Source organism: Rhodnius prolixus, unplaced genomic scaffold (assembly GCF_049639745.1).
Source record: "Rhodnius prolixus isolate KJV_2025 unplaced genomic scaffold, Rpr scaffold_9, whole genome shotgun sequence".
Taxonomy (NCBI): Eukaryota; Metazoa; Arthropoda; class Insecta; order Hemiptera; family Reduviidae; genus Rhodnius; species Rhodnius prolixus.
In genome coordinates, this window is record NW_027411604.1 from 15,549,327 (window position 1) to 15,568,360 (window position 19,034).

At 30.8% G+C, this 19,034-nt stretch overlaps 2 protein-coding genes across 2 annotated transcripts in view; one reads left to right on the plus strand and one right to left on the minus strand.

Moving 5' to 3' along the window:
* The window catches only part of LOC141454292 (voltage-gated delayed rectifier potassium channel KCNH8-like), a 218,381-nt gene that overhangs the window by 193,654 nt on the left and 5,693 nt on the right, over positions 1–19,034 (plus strand). Inside the window, exons 5-8 of the mRNA XM_074128390.1 lie at positions 5,657–5,796; positions 9,409–9,613; positions 18,438–18,601; positions 18,768–18,981. Coding sequence (XP_073984491.1) covers positions 5,657–5,796; positions 9,409–9,613; positions 18,438–18,601; positions 18,768–18,981 — 723 coding nt within the window. The remainder of the gene's footprint in view (positions 1–5,656; positions 5,797–9,408; positions 9,614–18,437; positions 18,602–18,767; positions 18,982–19,034) is intronic.
* Positions 10,988–17,745, minus strand: LOC141454286 (uncharacterized). Its single transcript, XM_074128378.1, has 6 exons — positions 17,430–17,745; positions 17,205–17,341; positions 16,980–17,126; positions 16,661–16,910; positions 15,527–15,812; positions 10,988–11,356 (listed from the first exon to the last, which is right to left on the minus strand). Exons 1-6 carry the CDS (start codon positions 17,548–17,550, stop codon positions 11,254–11,256), a joined length of 1,044 nt encoding a protein of 347 aa, XP_073984479.1. The 5' UTR covers positions 17,551–17,745; the 3' UTR covers positions 10,988–11,253.

Genomic DNA, 19,034 nt, shown 5'->3' on the forward strand with positions numbered 1-19,034 from the left:
TCACATTTACTCGTATATCTCGAGACAGACTTTCTTTATTCCTGTACATATTAAAAACTTAACTGTATAATATTTAGTTAAAATAATTTTTAATGAATTATAGGAAAAAACGTATCTATGATATTTTATGATTTAATTTTTTATGTCCGCCATTATTGATTATTTTTCGTGTACCACAGGTTGGGAAACGCTGTTCTAGATGATAATAAATTCACCTGGTATAACTTTAGAAAAGCTTACATTTTTCCAGTGCTCAAAAAAAGGCTCAATTTAGTTTCAGAAAAATTGTGTTAAAGATATATTGGGATGTCAGATCTGAACATAATGTCGCTCTCATTCTCTTAATCTAAAAATACAAAACCCTGAAGGCCCTAGCTGAAAATTCCCCGCAATATATCCCTTAGAGTAATTATATCTCGAAGAGAATATATTTCTGGACTCCACAAAACAGTACTGATTAAACTGGAATTATTTGTTTTTGTTCCTAACTGTCTCTTAATTAATTCCGATACTCACTCAGTACTGTACCCTTTCTGTGCTATGTAAGTGATTGGCCACCCAACCAGTCTATCAAGTATACCCCAGACGGCACATTCACCAATACTGTTAATAAATAAACGTAAAAAATAAATGTTTAGTTGTACACGTATTTATTGAAACGGCATTTTAAAGGGGAAAAAAATTCTTGGGCCATCTTAAAACGATCTTTTAAAATAGTATTATTGCTTCATTTTGGCCCTAAATCAAATAAGTTTTTTAAGAAATTTACCGTACTGAATATGATTTAGTAGCCAATATTTATTGGTAGCTAAAAAATAAATTGATAAAATGCTAAAAGTTGTTAAACAATATTATACGAAAACTTGATATCAATGAAATTGTAAAAATTATTGATTAACTTTAAAACCTACTGATTTGATCCAGTGTTTACTTGATCAGAAACTGGATCTACAAACTTTCATTTTCACTTAAACTAACAAAAAAATAATTCTAAAACTATCCAAGATTTACCCTACAAATTTTTACAAAAAAAATAATTAAATAATTTTAGCAGACAATTCCACATAAATAATGAATTTATTCGCTAACTACACATTTTAAAATTATAAAGTATACATTCAACAACATATAGGTGGTATTAATGTTGCAGATCATTTAATAAATTAGTTTACTAAAAGAAAACGAAGAAATTGCCTAGTGTTTAAAAGAATTGTAGAGTTTGATACCCGTAAGTGTTACATTCAAACTGTTTCAGTACATATAATACCACGTGTTGGTCTCGCTAGCGTGGGTCCGAAGTGAACCTGTGCTTTGGTTGATTTTATGATCGTTTACAGGATTCTTATATTTACATTAGCTTTGCACAGCGATCACGTTTAGACTCACTTTTTGGACTTGAAATAATTGAATTAAAACTGTCCGGTAGGACAGTTGTATAAGGGTTGATCATCAAAAACTGCACGAAAAAGCGTTAGGTTTAAAAACACCCAACTTTGACAATTTTTTTCTCTTTTTCTATAAAAGATAAAATTCCCAAATTTTCTTTAAAATATAGGGCAAACGCTCCTTTATAACTGTAATTTTTTTGCAACAGCCTAGATTTGATAGATATTGAGAAAAAAGATGCTCAAAATGAGCAAAAACGGCATTTTCAAAAAATGTTCTTGTTCTTGTTCTTCTTGTTCTTCTTGTTGTTGTTACCTTTTTTGTAAACAACGTAGCGCCTAAACGCGTGAACCGATTTTCATGAATGAGATGTCATTCGATTCGGAATTTTATGTAGATGTGCCTTTTGGGGGTCGCGACGCTGTACATGGAATGGGAGAGGAGTTAGCCCCTTTTATGTAAGGCCCCCTCCAAAATTATTATCATTAATTACTCTGTAAATCTTAGCCCGATTTTGATAAAATTTGGTAGGATGACAGGGTTTGGGCTCCCCTACCTAACATTAAAGCGACGATCTGCTCTTACACTTGTTAAGGGGAAGTATAGCAATCGTTTCAAATTATCGAAACGTAAACCGATTTTCATGAATAAAGTGTCATTCGAATCGAAATTTTGTACAGATTTGCACTTTAAAAGTCTCGACGCTGTGCCTCATAAGGAGGGGAGTTTGCCCCACCCAAGTAAGGCCCTTTCTAAAACTATTATTACCAATATTTCTATAACGGTTAGTCCGATTTTGATAAAATTTAGTAAGAAGAAGTGGTTAAAGCTCCTCTACGTGGCTGTGAAGTGCCATCATGCTCTTACACCTACTAAGAGGAAGTATTGCAATCGTTAAAATTTTCAATGAGTGAACCGATTTTCATCAATGAATTGTAGTTCGATTCAAAATCTTTGCCTCTTTGCCTTTTAGGGAGAAGTACTGTAATCGCAGTTTATTTTTCTTACTCCTCTTAAAGGGAAGTACTGAAATCGCAGTTTAATTTTGCTATTTACGTACAAATTACCTTCCTATTTTATTCAAAACGCTTTCTCAAAAAAATTGTTATTGAGGATGGTTTGGGGACCGCAAATATAATCATTCTTTAAAAAGATCTGTCCAGTGGTAGTAACTCCGACTTAACACCTTTTCAGGTTATAATGATAAAATTAAATTTATTATTCCCAATTTTAATAAAATCTGAAAAGCAGATATGTAACTTTGCAAAACATACAAAAAAGAAAATCTATCCAAAAGGTACAAAAATCTCTTTAACAAAAACTTACAGTTTAAAATGTTAAGTATAAGGGTTGATTAAACGCCAAAAGGTACACAAATCAGCTAGTACCCAACATTTCATTGATATTATTTTAAGTAATTTTACTACATTAATTTTCATTAATATTTTTTTGAATTTATTAGATGTTTCACAGACCCTTATGCTGGCCAGTTCATTCATTTTCTTTTTCTTTTCTTTTATGATTTAAGTCGCGTCAACATCAAGGTTATTGGCGCCCGGAGCTTTTTTCAGTGCACTGCCGGCCTCCGGACAGTGTTCTCTCGTTACAGACAACTCTGTCCATCACCCGGACAGTGAGCTGTAAGAAGCTCTTAGAAAGAGAAAATCTAAGGGTCAGCAGCTGGATTCGAATCCGGAACCTCCACGTGGGAATCCAATATGCTAACCGCATAGCTAATCCCTTCCCTTCGTTCATTCATAATATTTTATTTTTTTGTTATAATTATGATAAAATGTATATTATATTTTCGTAATTAAATAGGTACTTTATTTTAGCTTTATTCCAAATTATTCTTCTGATTTATCTTTATTATGCTCTTTATTCTGAATAGTCACATATATCGTATGTATGTACATGCACGTTAAAGTAAAAAAAGACAAAGGCAGAGTCGGCTACTATTTAAATTTGAATCACGGATTTAAAACAATATTTCAGTCTAGAATTCGTCTTTCCGAAGTATTTGTGAGCACAAATAACGCGTAGGTAATATCAAGTAAATTATTCAACAATAATTATTCATTTCTCAATTGTAATTTAATGTAGTCCCTCTAATTTTACTTATAGTAAAATACTGGAATAATTATGTTAGCTGTCATAAAAATATGCATATCTTATTTATCTTATTACAGTCATTCTAAGTTAAATGGTGTTCTACTTGAACAAATATTTTGTAGATTAAAATGGCCAGCATAAGGGTCTGTGAAACATCTAATAAATTCAAAAAAATATTAATGAAAATTAATGTAGTAAAATTACTTAAAATAATATCAATGAAATGTTGGGTACTAGCTGATTTGTGTACCTTTTGGCGTTTAATCAACCCTTATACTTAACATTTTAAACTGTAAGTTTTTGTTAAAGAGATATATATATATATGTATTTATTCCAACCTTTATGAAAAAAGTTTCTATTAAAATTTATTCGTTTAATAAAAATAAAAACTACCTTTTTAAAATAAAAATTCAAAATTACTTTTCTAATTTAGTTAGCTCTATGTAGCCACTTTAATATTGTCTCACTTTCAAGAGATGTTATGTTTTTCATTATATGCCTATTTTGCTGGCTTGTTAGTAAAATATTATTGCAAAGCAGGGAGGTAGCAGACCAATTTCAGGCTAGTGGGACTAGTTGTAATGACTTGCTAAATAATAACCAGCTCAACACTTCCGTTTCTGTATGTTTTTAAGATATTAAACAAGACCGTAGCTATTAATGCTCACGTTTATTATTCATGTTTGTTGTATTAATTCAGAAATTCGTTAGCGATTCTTGAGAATATTCTTTCTTTGATATAATATTGTGGTTCGTTTTTATCATTATTATTATTATTAAAAAAGAAATGAAAAGATGTCTATTGATTTTTTCTCAAGCAGACATTACATCCAACTCTCTGTCAAATGCCGAGTTCGGAAACGGTTATCAAACTACTTCACCATAAATCTCCATGTTAAGACATCAAATGAAATCCAAGGCCAAGAATCGAATCCAGCACAATGCTCTTTAGATATGCATTCTCGCCTGTAACTGCTAGGCAATTGTACCTTTTTGTTTATAACCTATGACGTTGAATATTTTATTGTTTGAATAACCTACATTGATTATTTGACTGCTTATCTACATTCAATATAACTACTTAAAAATTAATCAATAAAAACATATTATTTGTCGAAACATTGACAATGAAAATTTGCTCAAAATTAATGGGTATTAATTTTAATAGTAACTTGGTAGTTTGAGTTAAGCCTCGTCAGAGAAAATAGGCTATTACTTTAATAAACTTTTCTTAATTCTTATTTGATTTCCTAAATAACACTCAGATCATGTGGAGCTAGTCATTTCTTCGGGTGTTGCCGACATCCTGCCGAGTATCCCAGTCTAACTACACGAAAACACTGATTTACCAAATACTCTACAATACATTAGGGGCTTTTAAATGATGTGGATTGGATTTAACGATCCTATAGGCACTCTGGTAAACATCCTTAACTTGAACACCGCCCACATTCTATGCAGACCTGACTCTTTTAAAAGGGAGAAAATATTTGTTTTAGGTCGCAATAGATTTGGCTTTATAGCCATTCCCAATAAAATCTAATCTTACACATGGGATTTAATACAACGCTATTTTAATTTTTTTTTTTGCTATTTTCATCAATAGCTACTCCAATTTTCTTTGAACATAGCATTCTAACTTCACTTCGTTAGGGCAAGAGAATGCGCTATCAATAATCTGAGAAAAATTAGTTTTAAAAAGCAGCTTCTTCAGCATTTCTGTTCAATATTTTTAAGAGCTCTATTAATATTGATTTTTTGAGTTATATTTTTGAAAACAGTCCAATATTTTATTAACATTAACTGTTTCACTGTTTACAGTTTTTCTAAAATCGTATATTAAGAGTATATTTATCACTATTATTTGAGACTTTTTGTAGTCTTGCTAAATGTACAATGAACTACAGTTAATTTAAAACAAAAAATCTTTGTAGGTATTGTTTTTTAATTTATTTGTATATAAATTTTATAAAGTAGTTTACCATTTTGGCTTCTATCAGACCCTTCATCTTATGCAGCTAAATATTAAGTTGGACCTTCCTTTGACTACTTATTTACACACCCTTTTCTAATATTGTTTTCAGGCATGGGAACTTCAAAAGAGCAACATCTGGAGAAATATAATACATTTGTTAAATGTGTATTTTTTTTTTTCAGAATTGAATGGTTGTTTAGACCCAGAAGAAACTCTAGCTGGCGTAAATTATGGCCGAAGAAGAAGTAGGGCTGTACTCTATCAATTATCTGGACATTATACCAAGGACAAAGCGAAACATACAAAATTGAAACTGAATAATGTAAGTTGTTATTTTAATACTGATAGTTATAGTTTTCGTCCATTACTACTGTAAATTAGGTTGATCTTTTATTGTATTTTGAGGTAACTTAGTGGTTATAATGTAAACATTACAGTTTTTGATTAGTATACGGTTATGATTTCTAGCATAGGACTTGGATTTATTTATTAAATGCTAGTTAATGTTAATTTGGAAAATTCATACATCAGAAAAGACTGTTTATTTACCTCTTTCTTTCACAACATCTGATGAGTTGTTGGGTCTGAAATCTGCCTTTAAAAAGTCTTGTATGTGTATATGTGAGAGAAAATATTTATTTTGCAAAATAAAATAATAAATTCAAATCATAGAATAAATTACTTACTTTATGATCGTCAAAAATCCATAACTGATTCCTAGGGCTCCTCAATAAAATAGTCCTATATTCCATTCATTCGTGAGCCTTTGAGGCACCATCTTTTGATACCCATCTGTCTCTTACACCTACCACTGTTTACTGTATATTTTCTTTGGAAACTTTTCTTCAGACATACGCTCCACTTAAGTTAGCCATAGCAATCCACTCTTCTTTATGTAGACTACTTTATCTGGCTCTCCATAAACAAGCTTAATTCTCAATAGCTTTGGGTTCGCCATTTCCTATTCATATATTTTGGCGGTGAACTTTTCTACCTTGAGCATGCTTTCGCTTTCTGTATCCTAGCATCCCTAGATTTGCTAGCATTTTTGAAATCTTCTGACCATAGTTTTATAGACCTCTTTTGGTAGTAGCTTGAAGTGCAGTGCTTTGGTTAGTGCGTACAGGCCATGATTTCCTGCCCATCTTCGTTTACTTAATTTCTGCTATCATCTCATTATGCCTAGCTATTTAATTTGTAACTTTAATCTGGTACACGCTGGGAAGTGTATTCTAGTTATACTATACTATACTAATTGCTTTTTCAACAATTGTATATCGAAGTTTGCATATATTTGGTTTGTCCTCGTTAATCTCAGCGTACATTTACTTTACTTTACTCTTGGAAATCTCCTTCAAGAACCGCCTTTGTTCTGGTAAAATGACATATATATAGTTTTATTCAAAACCGGTAAGGCGACGAACAAAGTATGTCCGCTTGAGTTGCACAAATCAAATTTTGTCAAAGGGAAATTACAACATGAGTTACATGATTTAATTTTATATTACAGCTGTTGTGCTATTATTTACTAAAATCTGCTTTCTCTTATTGCTTACCTTTAAATAGTAATTCTGTAAATAAATTCACCACGCTTGTTGCGTACAGTTTCAATTTATTTCCTTTTGTTTTACCCAATGTATTGTTTTATTTTGTTCACAATATAGTTCTATACCATTTTTATAATACATGTGTCGAGACATTTGTTAGAAATTTTCTTTTTGACCCTTAATAATAGTTAACGAGCTTGGTGGCCAAGAACGTGGGCAGTTAGGTCCTATTCAGAATTGTCTTTTTTTTCGACAAAATATTCCCAGTTTTAGTCGCATTACTGAAAATGAAATTGAACTTATGTCATATAATTGATCGAAGTTTTAATAATTAAAACTCCAATTTTATATATGATCCTAGAAAAGATTATGCCATAATAGTTGATTAATTAATTGTATGCAATATTTAGCAACTGATCATTTTGAAACAATCCCAGCAGTAGTAATTGCAATAATTATTGCAAAAAAAAAGCCTGTAATTTTTTTTAAATATTTTTTTTTATCATTTACCTCCTTTTGGACAAAACGTTGAATCTCTCTTTAAATCTAAGATAGGGCCCTTATCTGAATAAGCAAATATGTAAATAGTATTTAGCATAAAACTTTCCACATTCCAATATCTAAATTTATTCAGTGATATTTAAAACGTAATTAGTATCTTAATTCTTGCCTATATTTGCAAACAAACCAGTAATAATTGTTCATACTAAACTGTACGAAAAATAATTTCTGTAAAAAAAAATTCCTCTTTAAAAATGGGTATTCTGAATAGAAATGACAGGTGACATGTTTCTGTAATAGAAATGCCAATGTATTAGCTATTAATCTGGTTGACTGACGTTTTAGGCAAGTTTGTTGTAAAGTAACTAATAGATTCGCTAGCATTAAGTTGTGTAATGGATTATCGATTTTTGTTCCTTTTTACATTAGGATACGGATCAATTTTTTTTTTTTTTCAGCTTTAAAATGCTTAAAATATTCTATATTTTTGTGCCCAGGATTTCTTAATTTGAATGCAATACTGAAACCCTATCATCCTTGGAACTGTTTATGTATTTAAATTACCTTTTTAAAAGGTTATTCTTTTTAAACGAAATTTTTCCTCTTCCAATGTGACAAATTAATTTAAAATTCAGTACAAATGAATTTCATATAAACACCTTTGATCTTTCTAACTTGTTTGGCTCTTGGCAGAAAAATTTGAACAAACAGATTAATTAAGATTAGTTGTGTTACGTATTCACTCCCACTGAGTTTGCTAATAATGTATTTCTTCTCGTTGAACTACTTTTATCAACTCAATTTGCTTATAGAATAGCAGTATAATAAGTAGTAAGTATAAAATAGCAGTAGTAAGTATAATATAATGCTGCTATTACATAGATAATTGGTAATTTTTCAATATACATTGAAATATTCTCTGTGAAATAAATTCTTGTCAGATTAGATAATATTTTACTATAATATGACTAGTCAGTGACAATATCAAGTTACTGAAATAAGTAATATTTCACTAGACTACCAATTATCTAAATAAAGTACCAAAAAGTATTGATGGGTGGCTCATAATCTCCTGCTTTAGAAACACTCCAGCATTTTTGTGAAAAGCATTCCATATTTTATTAGATAATATTGTCGCTTGTAGAGAGAAGTCTAATGAGATGTATTTATACTTGTTTATCTTCCAATGGAATTCGGAATTTTTAAATCTCATTTTCAAAATGCTGTGTATTCTGCAGATCTATCAATGCTTAACATTTACAGCAAAGAGATCTTAATTGTGACGTAGCATTTTACCGTGATTTCTATGGCTGCTCTCTTTAAAAGAACTCTGTTTCCCAAAATAAAATTTTTATGGGAAAGAAATCTGCAATAAAAACATTAGGGCTTTGAGGGGAATTGATTCAAATAGATAGTTATTCAGTCTTAATATAAGAGGATTCACGACATAAGTTCTCAATTAAACCTTTTAATTACATGATAAATTATACGATGCTTCTTTATAAAATAAGGATTCAAGATTGGCGAGAGATCGGTCAAATAAAACAACTCGTCTTTTTGCCAACGTTTCGACAAATATATTGTCTTCTTCAGGGCGTGGCTATGTGGGTTGGTTGAGTTACAGTTTCTGTAAAACGTTGGCAAAAAGACGAGTTGTTTTATGTGACCGGCTCCTTGCCAATCTTGAATCCTTAGTTTAATAAGTTAAGGTCACGAAACCAATATATTTTTCTTTATAAATATTTATGGAGTGCATAAGTTTTTTATTAATATAATGTTCCATATAAAAATTTTAAATGTTAAATTAGTAATTTCATGATTTGGATTAATAACAAATCATTATTCTATGAAGGTTTTAAATTAAAACATGTATAAATCTTTTTCAGAGCATGCCAGAATATAAGACAACAGCCTTAAAGAAATCCAGACTAATTTTATCACATTATGGTGGTTTTAAAACATGCTGGGATTGGTTGATATTGATTGCAACGTTTTATGTTGCTATAGTTGTTCCCTATAATGCTTCCTTCATCTCTTCAGATCGGCCGTCCATGGTTAGTGATGTAGTAGTGGAGTCATTATTTATTGTTGGTGAGTTTATTTTATTTACATTTTTTGTAGTATTACTTGATAATTTTCATAAAATCTTGCTTGTGTATTTGAAATGGATAGTGTAGCGACTAAAGACATCTGAATCATATTAAATTTGTTTCCATTGTTTGTGTTTACTAAGTAAAGAGGGCTATAAATTCATTCTTGGATAAGTGCGAGAATTTTATTTAATGATATCAATGATAATGAGCGAAAGTCTACTACCCACCCATTCTACCAAAAAAGAACCTTAATCCAAATTATTCGGGTGAAAATTTTTAAAATAAAAATTGTTGAACTATATTTGTGCAATGATTGTAGAAAGGACCGCAAATGGAAAAGGGAGGACTGCGAAAATCAAAATTTTCTAAAATTAGAATACAAAGTTGTTAGGATGATTTACAATCGAAAAGCAACGGGGTCATCTTGAGGGGTGAATGAGATTGAACCGGGGAATATAGCGGCTACCAGGTAAACAGAGTCTGGAAGAAGATTTGGGTCGAATTAGGATTAGAAAAGCTGAGAAAAGTAAATCAAGAAATTATTATTTAAATTATTTAATATACAGTCGAACCTCTCAATAACGGACTCTGGCGGGGGAAAGCAAAATGGTTGCTGTTTGGAGGTGGCCGTTAGAAGGAGGTAGGCAAGTTTCAAAATGAAAAAATATGTGTTTTTTTTTTCCAAACATCTATTTAAAAATTGTTTATTATTAATAGATTTAAAAACGTACATAATTGCATAATTATTTAGCTATATGATATGCATCAAGTTTTTCTTAATTATCCAAAACATTTATCAACATATTATTGACTTAATTAATAATCTTTATAACAATTTTTATAATAATCATCACATTTATTCCTAACAATAATAATTTATGGTAATGTTATCATCATACTATCGTCTATTATTAGAAAAATAGGACAAACCTTTCGGCAAGTTGACGATGGCTCGATTTGGTTTTTGCAAAATCTTCCAACACATTTATTTTCTCTTCTAGATTTAACCACTTTCGTTTGTAAGACATATCGAAAAAAATAATATTGCACGTCTAAAGTAATATTGAAAAATGATTAAAATGGTACCAAGTTGTATGAGCTTATATAGGAAACTTTAGGAAAAACCAGAAAAAAAAGAAAAACGAGAGGTGAAACATTTAATCCGTTCCCCAAAAATCAATGTCTGCGGTCGCTATATAGAAGTGACCGTTAGGCGGAGGTTCTTTTATATAGAAAGTGTAAAACGGGGAAATCCAAAAACTGTCCGTAAATGGAAGTGGTCGCTAGTTAGAGTGTCCTTTATGGGAGGCTCACTGTAGTTAAAACGCCCTTTAAACTAGAACATCAAAACCAAATAAAGGAAATAGTAATAAACATTTATTAAACAATATCTTTATTTTAATTTTTGAAAATTAAACAAATTTATGTTTTAAAAAAAATAAAATACAATACAATATTCAATTACAACTTCTTTTTTTTAATTACCATTACAACTTACGTTTATTAGGACTCCCTAGTTATTTCTCAAGTTTTGAAAAAATTAATTATTTAATGAGATCATGAAATTACTTTAAAATAATTAAAAAAAAGGGGGAAACAAAATATGAAATCTAAAAAAATTTAATAGAATAAGAGATTCTAACTCTTAGTAGAGTGCCATGGCGTACTCTTGGCACGGTTCACCTTGTAACTTGAAGATGATGTTTGGGGTACAGCAATGACTAATCTTCGCCAATGATTTCTAAGGACATGGCACTTTTATCAGTAATTCAAATAACAAAAACATAGTTAAAAAAAAAATCTACTCTTTCTTTCAAAACCAAATTTATCTTACTTCAAGAAGAAGACTGCAAATATTCAATAAATAATGAATAATATAATCTACATTGAATACAGAATTAAAAAAATTAAAAAATCATTAATGAAGTATAATTTTTTAATTTTAAAAACTTAAGAATATTTTGAAATGTTCATGCAAATGTTTTATATGTGCCACGTATAATATAACTTATATATACATACATATAAAATCGATTATACAATGCCATCTTTATAAATAAAAGCTCAAGTAATCGAAAATCTATTTCATTCTGTAAGAAATTAACTGAATAACCGAAATAACCTAATTTTTTGGGGGGAAGGGTGCAATTATGACCTGAATATTCTTCCTAAAGAACTACCCTCAAGCCTACTGCCTCTAAAATAAGGATATGGCAAGATTATAAAGGAAAGTTGATCGCTTATCTATTTAGGTTATTTATTGTCCAGAATATTCAACATTCTGATTCACCGTCAAAACTGGATTTTGTTTTCATTTCTCCAAGCTCAGTAGGAACAAGATCAAAAGTAATTTGGCATCTCAAAAAAAAAGAAAAAAAAAAAAGCATTTTAAAACAATAATAATAACGGCTTAAAAAATCAATTATTCGAAAAAAATTCCCAGAGACTTCATCTTTGCCTTCAGAAAAAGGACAATACGATTCTGCCCTCAAATTCTATTATCACTTTCTAGGTAAAAATGGGATTCTATAAATTTTCTAATAATCGCTACTTTAATAAAAGTTTTTCACTAATTACATTTCCCATAAAAAAAATTTCCAAGAAACCCAAATAGAATTAGAAAATTCATGCTGATCTTCTCCAGTTAATACCATATATACAAAACAAGTAATAAGTCTTTCTCTAAAATATTAATAATAAAAATGTCATTTCTTAATAAAAGACCAAATAATTAGGAAATTTCATTCTTTTTTCTGAAAGTTTGATTTGTGTATAAAAATAGTTGACTTTAACAGTTTACATTTTCTGCAGTAAAAATAATTTTTGATAAAAGATTGATGTAAATATCCATAATCCTACTAAATTCATTATCATCAAAAATTTTCAACCCTTTTAATTATCCTCGATAAGACTATTCTGTATAGTAAAAATATCAAAAGACTTGACAATTTCCTGACTTGGGATTTTATTAAACATTTTTCTATTCGTAAAGATTACACAAGTGTTAGGGCCGTACAATATTCTGAAACGGCATTTTGGAGTACAGTTTTTAACTTCAACCATCCCTTTAAACCTTCATATTGGTCTATACGATCAACAAAGTCGTAAAATAACACGATCAAATTTAAAATTTGGATTACATTCCTATTAACATTTGCTTATGTGCTTACACAGAATGACAATAAAGGAAAGCTTCCCCAACCTTTCTCTTAAAATTGTCATTAAATGAATTTTCTAGAACAAATATTTCAAATTTAAGTTATCCATAAGCAAAATTGAAGAATCGTGGGAATCGATAAAGAGAAAAATAACAAAAAAAAAAAAACAGAAATCGATTCAATCATTTTAAGTTATTTTGACACACTCTATCGGCAGAAACATTCAAACATATACACCAATTTTAAAAACTACTTTTCGTTTATGGTGTACCTCAAAACGAGCATTTCCTATGAATACTCAAAATCTTTTCGATTGCAATGCTCCCTCTTTCTAGAGTTAAGAGAAAGAAAAGTTTTAAGAATAATTTTTGGCAGATTCATGAATAGAAAAAAAGTTTACGATTGAGTCAGATTTTCGAAACTAAATTTTAGATTGAGGCTGGGTGCGTTCCACTAAGCGACCACAACGATCAAACATACCTTCAGGCGTTCCACTTGGCGACCGCGGTCGTTGTGGTCGTGGCGAAAACGTCACTAATGACGTCACTATTTTCGCTCACGCGAAGCCCACAACGCCCCATCTATAGAGCTGGGTCGAAGTGGGCGTTTAGAAATATGGCGCAATTTTTAAAACAAAATATGGCGACCGAAAAAATTATCTGATGTAAATGAAAGTATTATTTCATGTAAATAATAGAATGTGTTTCTCGAAAGTCTACAAAAAATAAATAAATAAATAATTACTTATCCCTTTACATACTAAATCACTGAATAACACAAAGTCATTTACCTGTAATAACTTTTAAATTCTTCATCTAAATAAAGATCAATTACACTGATAGCTAATAATACGTGGCCTAAGTTTTCGCTTTTTATCATTGCGATTTTGTAAAATTGCATTCCACTCTTCATCGGAACTAGATAAAGAACTTTCTAAAGCATTAATAAATATCCAACTGTTGCTACAAAAGACATTTTAATTTTATTTAAACGTAAATTTTATAAATACTCCACTAAAATGTAATATAAAAAATTGAACTATATATGTATATTCTTTTAATATAAATCAACTTTACCAATAATTAATAGTTTATTATAACTGCTTATAAACAGGGTTAAAATTAAAAAATAACCTCTTCAGGCTTCTAACTTATTTTCGAGGCCGCCATATGTAATGTTTACATGAACGGTTAAAACGCCCGCAGTCCGTTCCACTTGGGTTTTCGATCGCAACGCTCACAAGCAAGTGGAACGGGCAAAATCGCGGTCGTGAGCGTGGTCGTTGTGGTCGCTTAGTGGAACGCACCCACTGTAATCTATTATTCGAAAATAGAACCATCTGCATGAAAATAAAAACAATCGCCCTAAGCCTATAAAACGTTCCTGAAATTCAAATTCTTTTAAAATAAACATTCACTGTATCAAATAAAAAAAATAAAATAAAAGTATTCCTCTTTAACACAGTAGAGTCTAGAAATTGCAGTATTCTTTCGTGCAACCTTTCCAACAACTAGTGACTTATTTTTGTTTTCATTTCAACTTTACCTTCACCAAAGCAAATAAAAAATACAAATAATACAATTTTTTTAAATTTAAAAAATAAAATAGATGATTTAAATAAAAACTTTTAGAATCAAACTTATTGAATTACTGAATCTTTATCATCTCAATCAATGATCTATGAAATATCTTAAATTTTACTCTTTTATTAGGGCACACTGGCAACTTTCCTCGGGTACCACAAACTGACAACTAAATAGTTGCTTTGTAAAAAATCGCTATTACCGAATATTAGGTGACTTGGGCGGAGACGTCTAGCAAACATACTTTACTGTAAATTTATTTTATTAACCATTAAGTAAAATCCAAGGCCTATATCAAGGAATCGAACCCAGTACCACAATGCATCTTAGCTTTACGGGACTCGCCTCTAATTTCTCAGCTGTCGTTGCGCCTCATTTCCTAATGAGTTTTGATGTCCAAAGCCTTAGATTCCTAAGACAGTGAGGTACCTCTTTCATATCAAAATACAAGATTGTATTTGGTTGTGCTATACAAGGAAAAATTGGACTGTGACCGGTCTAAATGGTTCTAAGGACAAAGCCACTTAAAAAGCTTCATTTTACGATCTGTGAGGACCAACTTGTTCTATTTATAACTATTTCACCCGCAGAACCGAAGTGCTGCAAATTTAAAAAAAAAAAACTAAAGCAGATTACCATAATTCTGTGCACTGATAATGTTACTCGGAAACAAGTTGCCAATGTGGTCTAGTTCTTATCATGGCAGTAATTAATCTCTCAGAATATCCAAGTGTTTTAACCTTTATCACCTGAACACCCACACAGAGCTAGCACCGTTAAATTATACTTGAAACCAACTCCACCAAATTAAACTCTATCAACAATTTTTATATATATATAAAAATTTTTAGTATATATATATATATATATACTAAAACTAGAGATTTGTTGATGGTTTATATAGAAACAGCTATAATCTGCGCATAAACCAAACACATATTTCACATTCAAGTATTAAAGTTAAAAATACTTACAAAGCAACAAACATCCGGAACCCTCCACATTAAAAGAACCCAAATATATAATTACTATTATATATAAAAGAAATGTAGTGGATACTAGCAACTTTACACACACATCCATCAACTAAAGACTTTTGCATTTAGCTGTGTATTGTGAATTAGTTGTAACGAAAATTATTGCACACATTATTTTATAATCTAGGCTTACTCTAATCCACCAAATTCTTCATCTCTTTTGCGCTTAATTCCCAATAATTGTTCTCCTGTGCTTAACACTGAAGCTGAGGTTCCTGAATTGTCACCGGGCTCTAATTTCACTTCAATTTGATGAGAAGGTGGTTGCATTTGTTGGATTTGCTGTTGTCCTGCATTTGTATTTGCTGCAGTACCAAGGGCGGTGACATTTCCACCAGCAGTTACTTGTATTCTCGCTTTGGCATGCACTGGTTGATGTGGAGGTTGTTGTTGCTGTTGAGCATTAGTTACCACAGGATCTGGCAAAAAAAAATTCTTTTAGTCAAATAGTGTTACTATGAAATGAAAATGGTGTAACTAATCATGGCGTCAAGCTCATTAAATTATCTTGAAGTGTAACTTCCTTGAAAGTTGAGTGAGGATTAGAATCAGCTCCGTAGAGTAAAACATTCAGAAAACTATTTCTTTAAATTGGAAATTATTAGTTAAGCTTTAGATACAACTTGGATAAGTGGGTCGATTTGAGTTAAAAGGAATCTCAAGCTTTTACTCAATTCAAGAAGTTTAGAAGATAATAGAACCTCGAAAAATCAATTTGGTAAATAAAATTAAGAATATAAAATTTACAGAAAATATATGCAGTCATCTTCGAAAAAAAAAACGCGCGGTTTTTACTAAAAGCATTCATCACTCAAAAATATTCCATGCAAACTTTCCTTGGGATTTTATATCTTTTTGCTAGCATTTGGATCCCGGGATAGATAATTATTGATGAATTTAAGCATGGTTTCTTTTAAATGCCTTTCGGGAACGTTTTGCTAGTACTAGCAGGAAGGAAGTAAGGTGACTAAGATAATCTTACCGTTCGATTTCATGAGTACGCGCTACAGATTATTAAAGATTTTTGTATTACAATAAATTATTAAGAACACGCTAGATTAGTTTACAAATGGCTCGATTAACACATTCACTGTATGTACTTAGGTAACTGGTCATTTCAGTAAGGCTCCCACATCTTTAGAACATGCACTGATCGTAAGTGATCTAAGGCCGGCTGAACTTTCCTAAACAAGTCCATTTATAAAAAAACAAAAACATACCTCATAAATATAAAGCGTAAAGCAAAATTATAATTTGGACTACTAACTAGAAGTTAACTTGATAATTGGTTTGGCGATAAGTTGTTTCGCTACAGCTGTGATGGCTTGAGACCTCGCTACGTTATTTGTAGCTGTTCGCTTAACCACTGGTACACTAGTAGTATTTACATTATTTGTTACAACACTACTCGCAGATAGCCCTGCCGAAGTTTTAGCAATTTTCAATGGTGGTTCATTATTAACATTACTATTTAATTGATTTAATCCTCCAGTTGAACTGCTCAGATTGTATTTCACCTGTGAAGAAAAGTAACGTTTTTAATCTTAGTTTTTTGTTATCATTACTCAAATTGCAATATTACATACTTTTTCTGGCCCTTTTTTAGTATTAGTTTTTAATTTGTAATTACAAGCCGAAAAACAGTGTCTGTCTGGAGGAAGCCTTATGCCGCAGTGAGGTTTTACAATTGGTAGAGGGACACTATTTTTTGATCTTGCTACTTCAAGTAATAACTGAAACAAAAAAAACATTAGTCAAACACAATAACATGTAACTCAACTCATATTTCTATAAAATCTAAAGCAACATACATCTCTTGGTGGTGGCGTAGTGAACACTTTCTCCATCTGCATTCCAACTGCAAGTTTGATATCATCTACGTCAATAGTTTTCTTTTTTGAATGGTTCGCAAAAGCTCTTGCATCGTCTAAGACGCAAGAAACGTATCCTACATCAAGAACATTTCAAAATTATATTAGGCTTCCAAATGAGGTTTATTAAGAGTGATAACTTTTTACATTACTTATAACACTCACTCGTTGCAAATTCTAATAACTGATTAACAACTCTGGGTTCATAATTAGATATACCAAGCTCTTTTAACATTGAAATTATAACCAAACCATCTTTAGGGCACTGTTTAGTTTGATTTGCCATTTTATTACAAATTTAAACTCAATGAGAACGAACAAAATATCTTAACACTCAACTAACATCATTAGAACACTGTGTACAATACCATCCGTGGTACAAATTACAGAACTGAGTAGTGGACTAGAACAATTTCCGTGTACCGTCAGTAAAAACAAACAGTCTCAGTGTTGTAATGGCGCAGCTGTTATCTAGAATGGCGGCGGCTAAGGCCGACGGTGCTGCCGTTCGTATACGTTTAGAGAAGCAATAATTTTTGTTATTAAATCGATGTCTTTCCATTCTACTAATGTAATGGATAAAAAAAGTAATTCAAGAAAACTCAGTATGTTTTAATTTTATTAAATTCATCATTTCATTTTAATGAGAAGCATTAAAAGGCTAGTTGTTATTATTTACGTCTTACTGGGTCTCTTGTTCAAGAAGTGGCAAAAGCTTTTGCCATTTACAAAATGGATTAGATATTGTTTGATGTTCTACTAATAATTTTATGTTAGCTGTGTATTAGTGATATATTCAAGGACCTCTTTTTTTTTGGAACCGGGTTACGTAAAATTGTTTTCTGAGATGAATTTATTAGTTTAGTTAGGTTCATAAAATTTACTGGAGGCGGGTAATCGCTGTTTATCAAATGTAAACGCTGTCAGTTTTATGGTGATGGGAAAAGACGCAAAATTTGAAATTTGCGGTGCAGAAATTGTTAATGGGGTTTTTACGAATTTGCCTTTAAATGAAGAACTTGCGAATTATGTAATTTACTATTCTACAAAATAGCTTTATAATAATTTATGTAATAAATAAACAACGTATAAAATTCTTGAGAAATAGGAAGGTATGAACACTTTCACCATTAATATTATAATATTGCTTTTAATTCATTATTTTGATTTCAGATATAATTCTCAATTTCCGAACAACATATGTCAATCGTAAAGGTGAAGTAGTCTCCAAATCTAGTTCTATAGCTGTGAATTATCTAAAAGGATGGTTCATTGTAGATCTTCTGGCAGCTATACCATTTGATCTGTTGTATGCTTTTGACGTATATAGCGGAGAAGTACTTGTTAGTGCTACAACAGGATGACAAACCCAAAAGGCAACTTTCTCTACCAATTTTTTTATTTAATTTCATGAAAAATAATATAGTAATAAGTTTTTAAACAAATATTATATATTTAATAATGTATAGTATAACTAAATTCAAATTGTATTTCGTTTTTCAGGAGGCTGGCCAAGGGAAAATACATTTGTTGAAGTTGACAAGGCTTTTGCGGTTAGCCAGATTGTTGCAAAAAATGGACCGTTACGCACAGTATTCTGCGATGATACTTACATTGCTTATGTTATCATTTACTTTGGTAGCCCATTGGCTTGCCTGTTTATGGTATGTTATTGCTGAAAAGGAACGTGCAAGATATGATCCTGAATGGGATCTTGGTAAGAAATAATGCAACATTCCAGTAATAAATTCTTTTATTTTACTTCTCAAA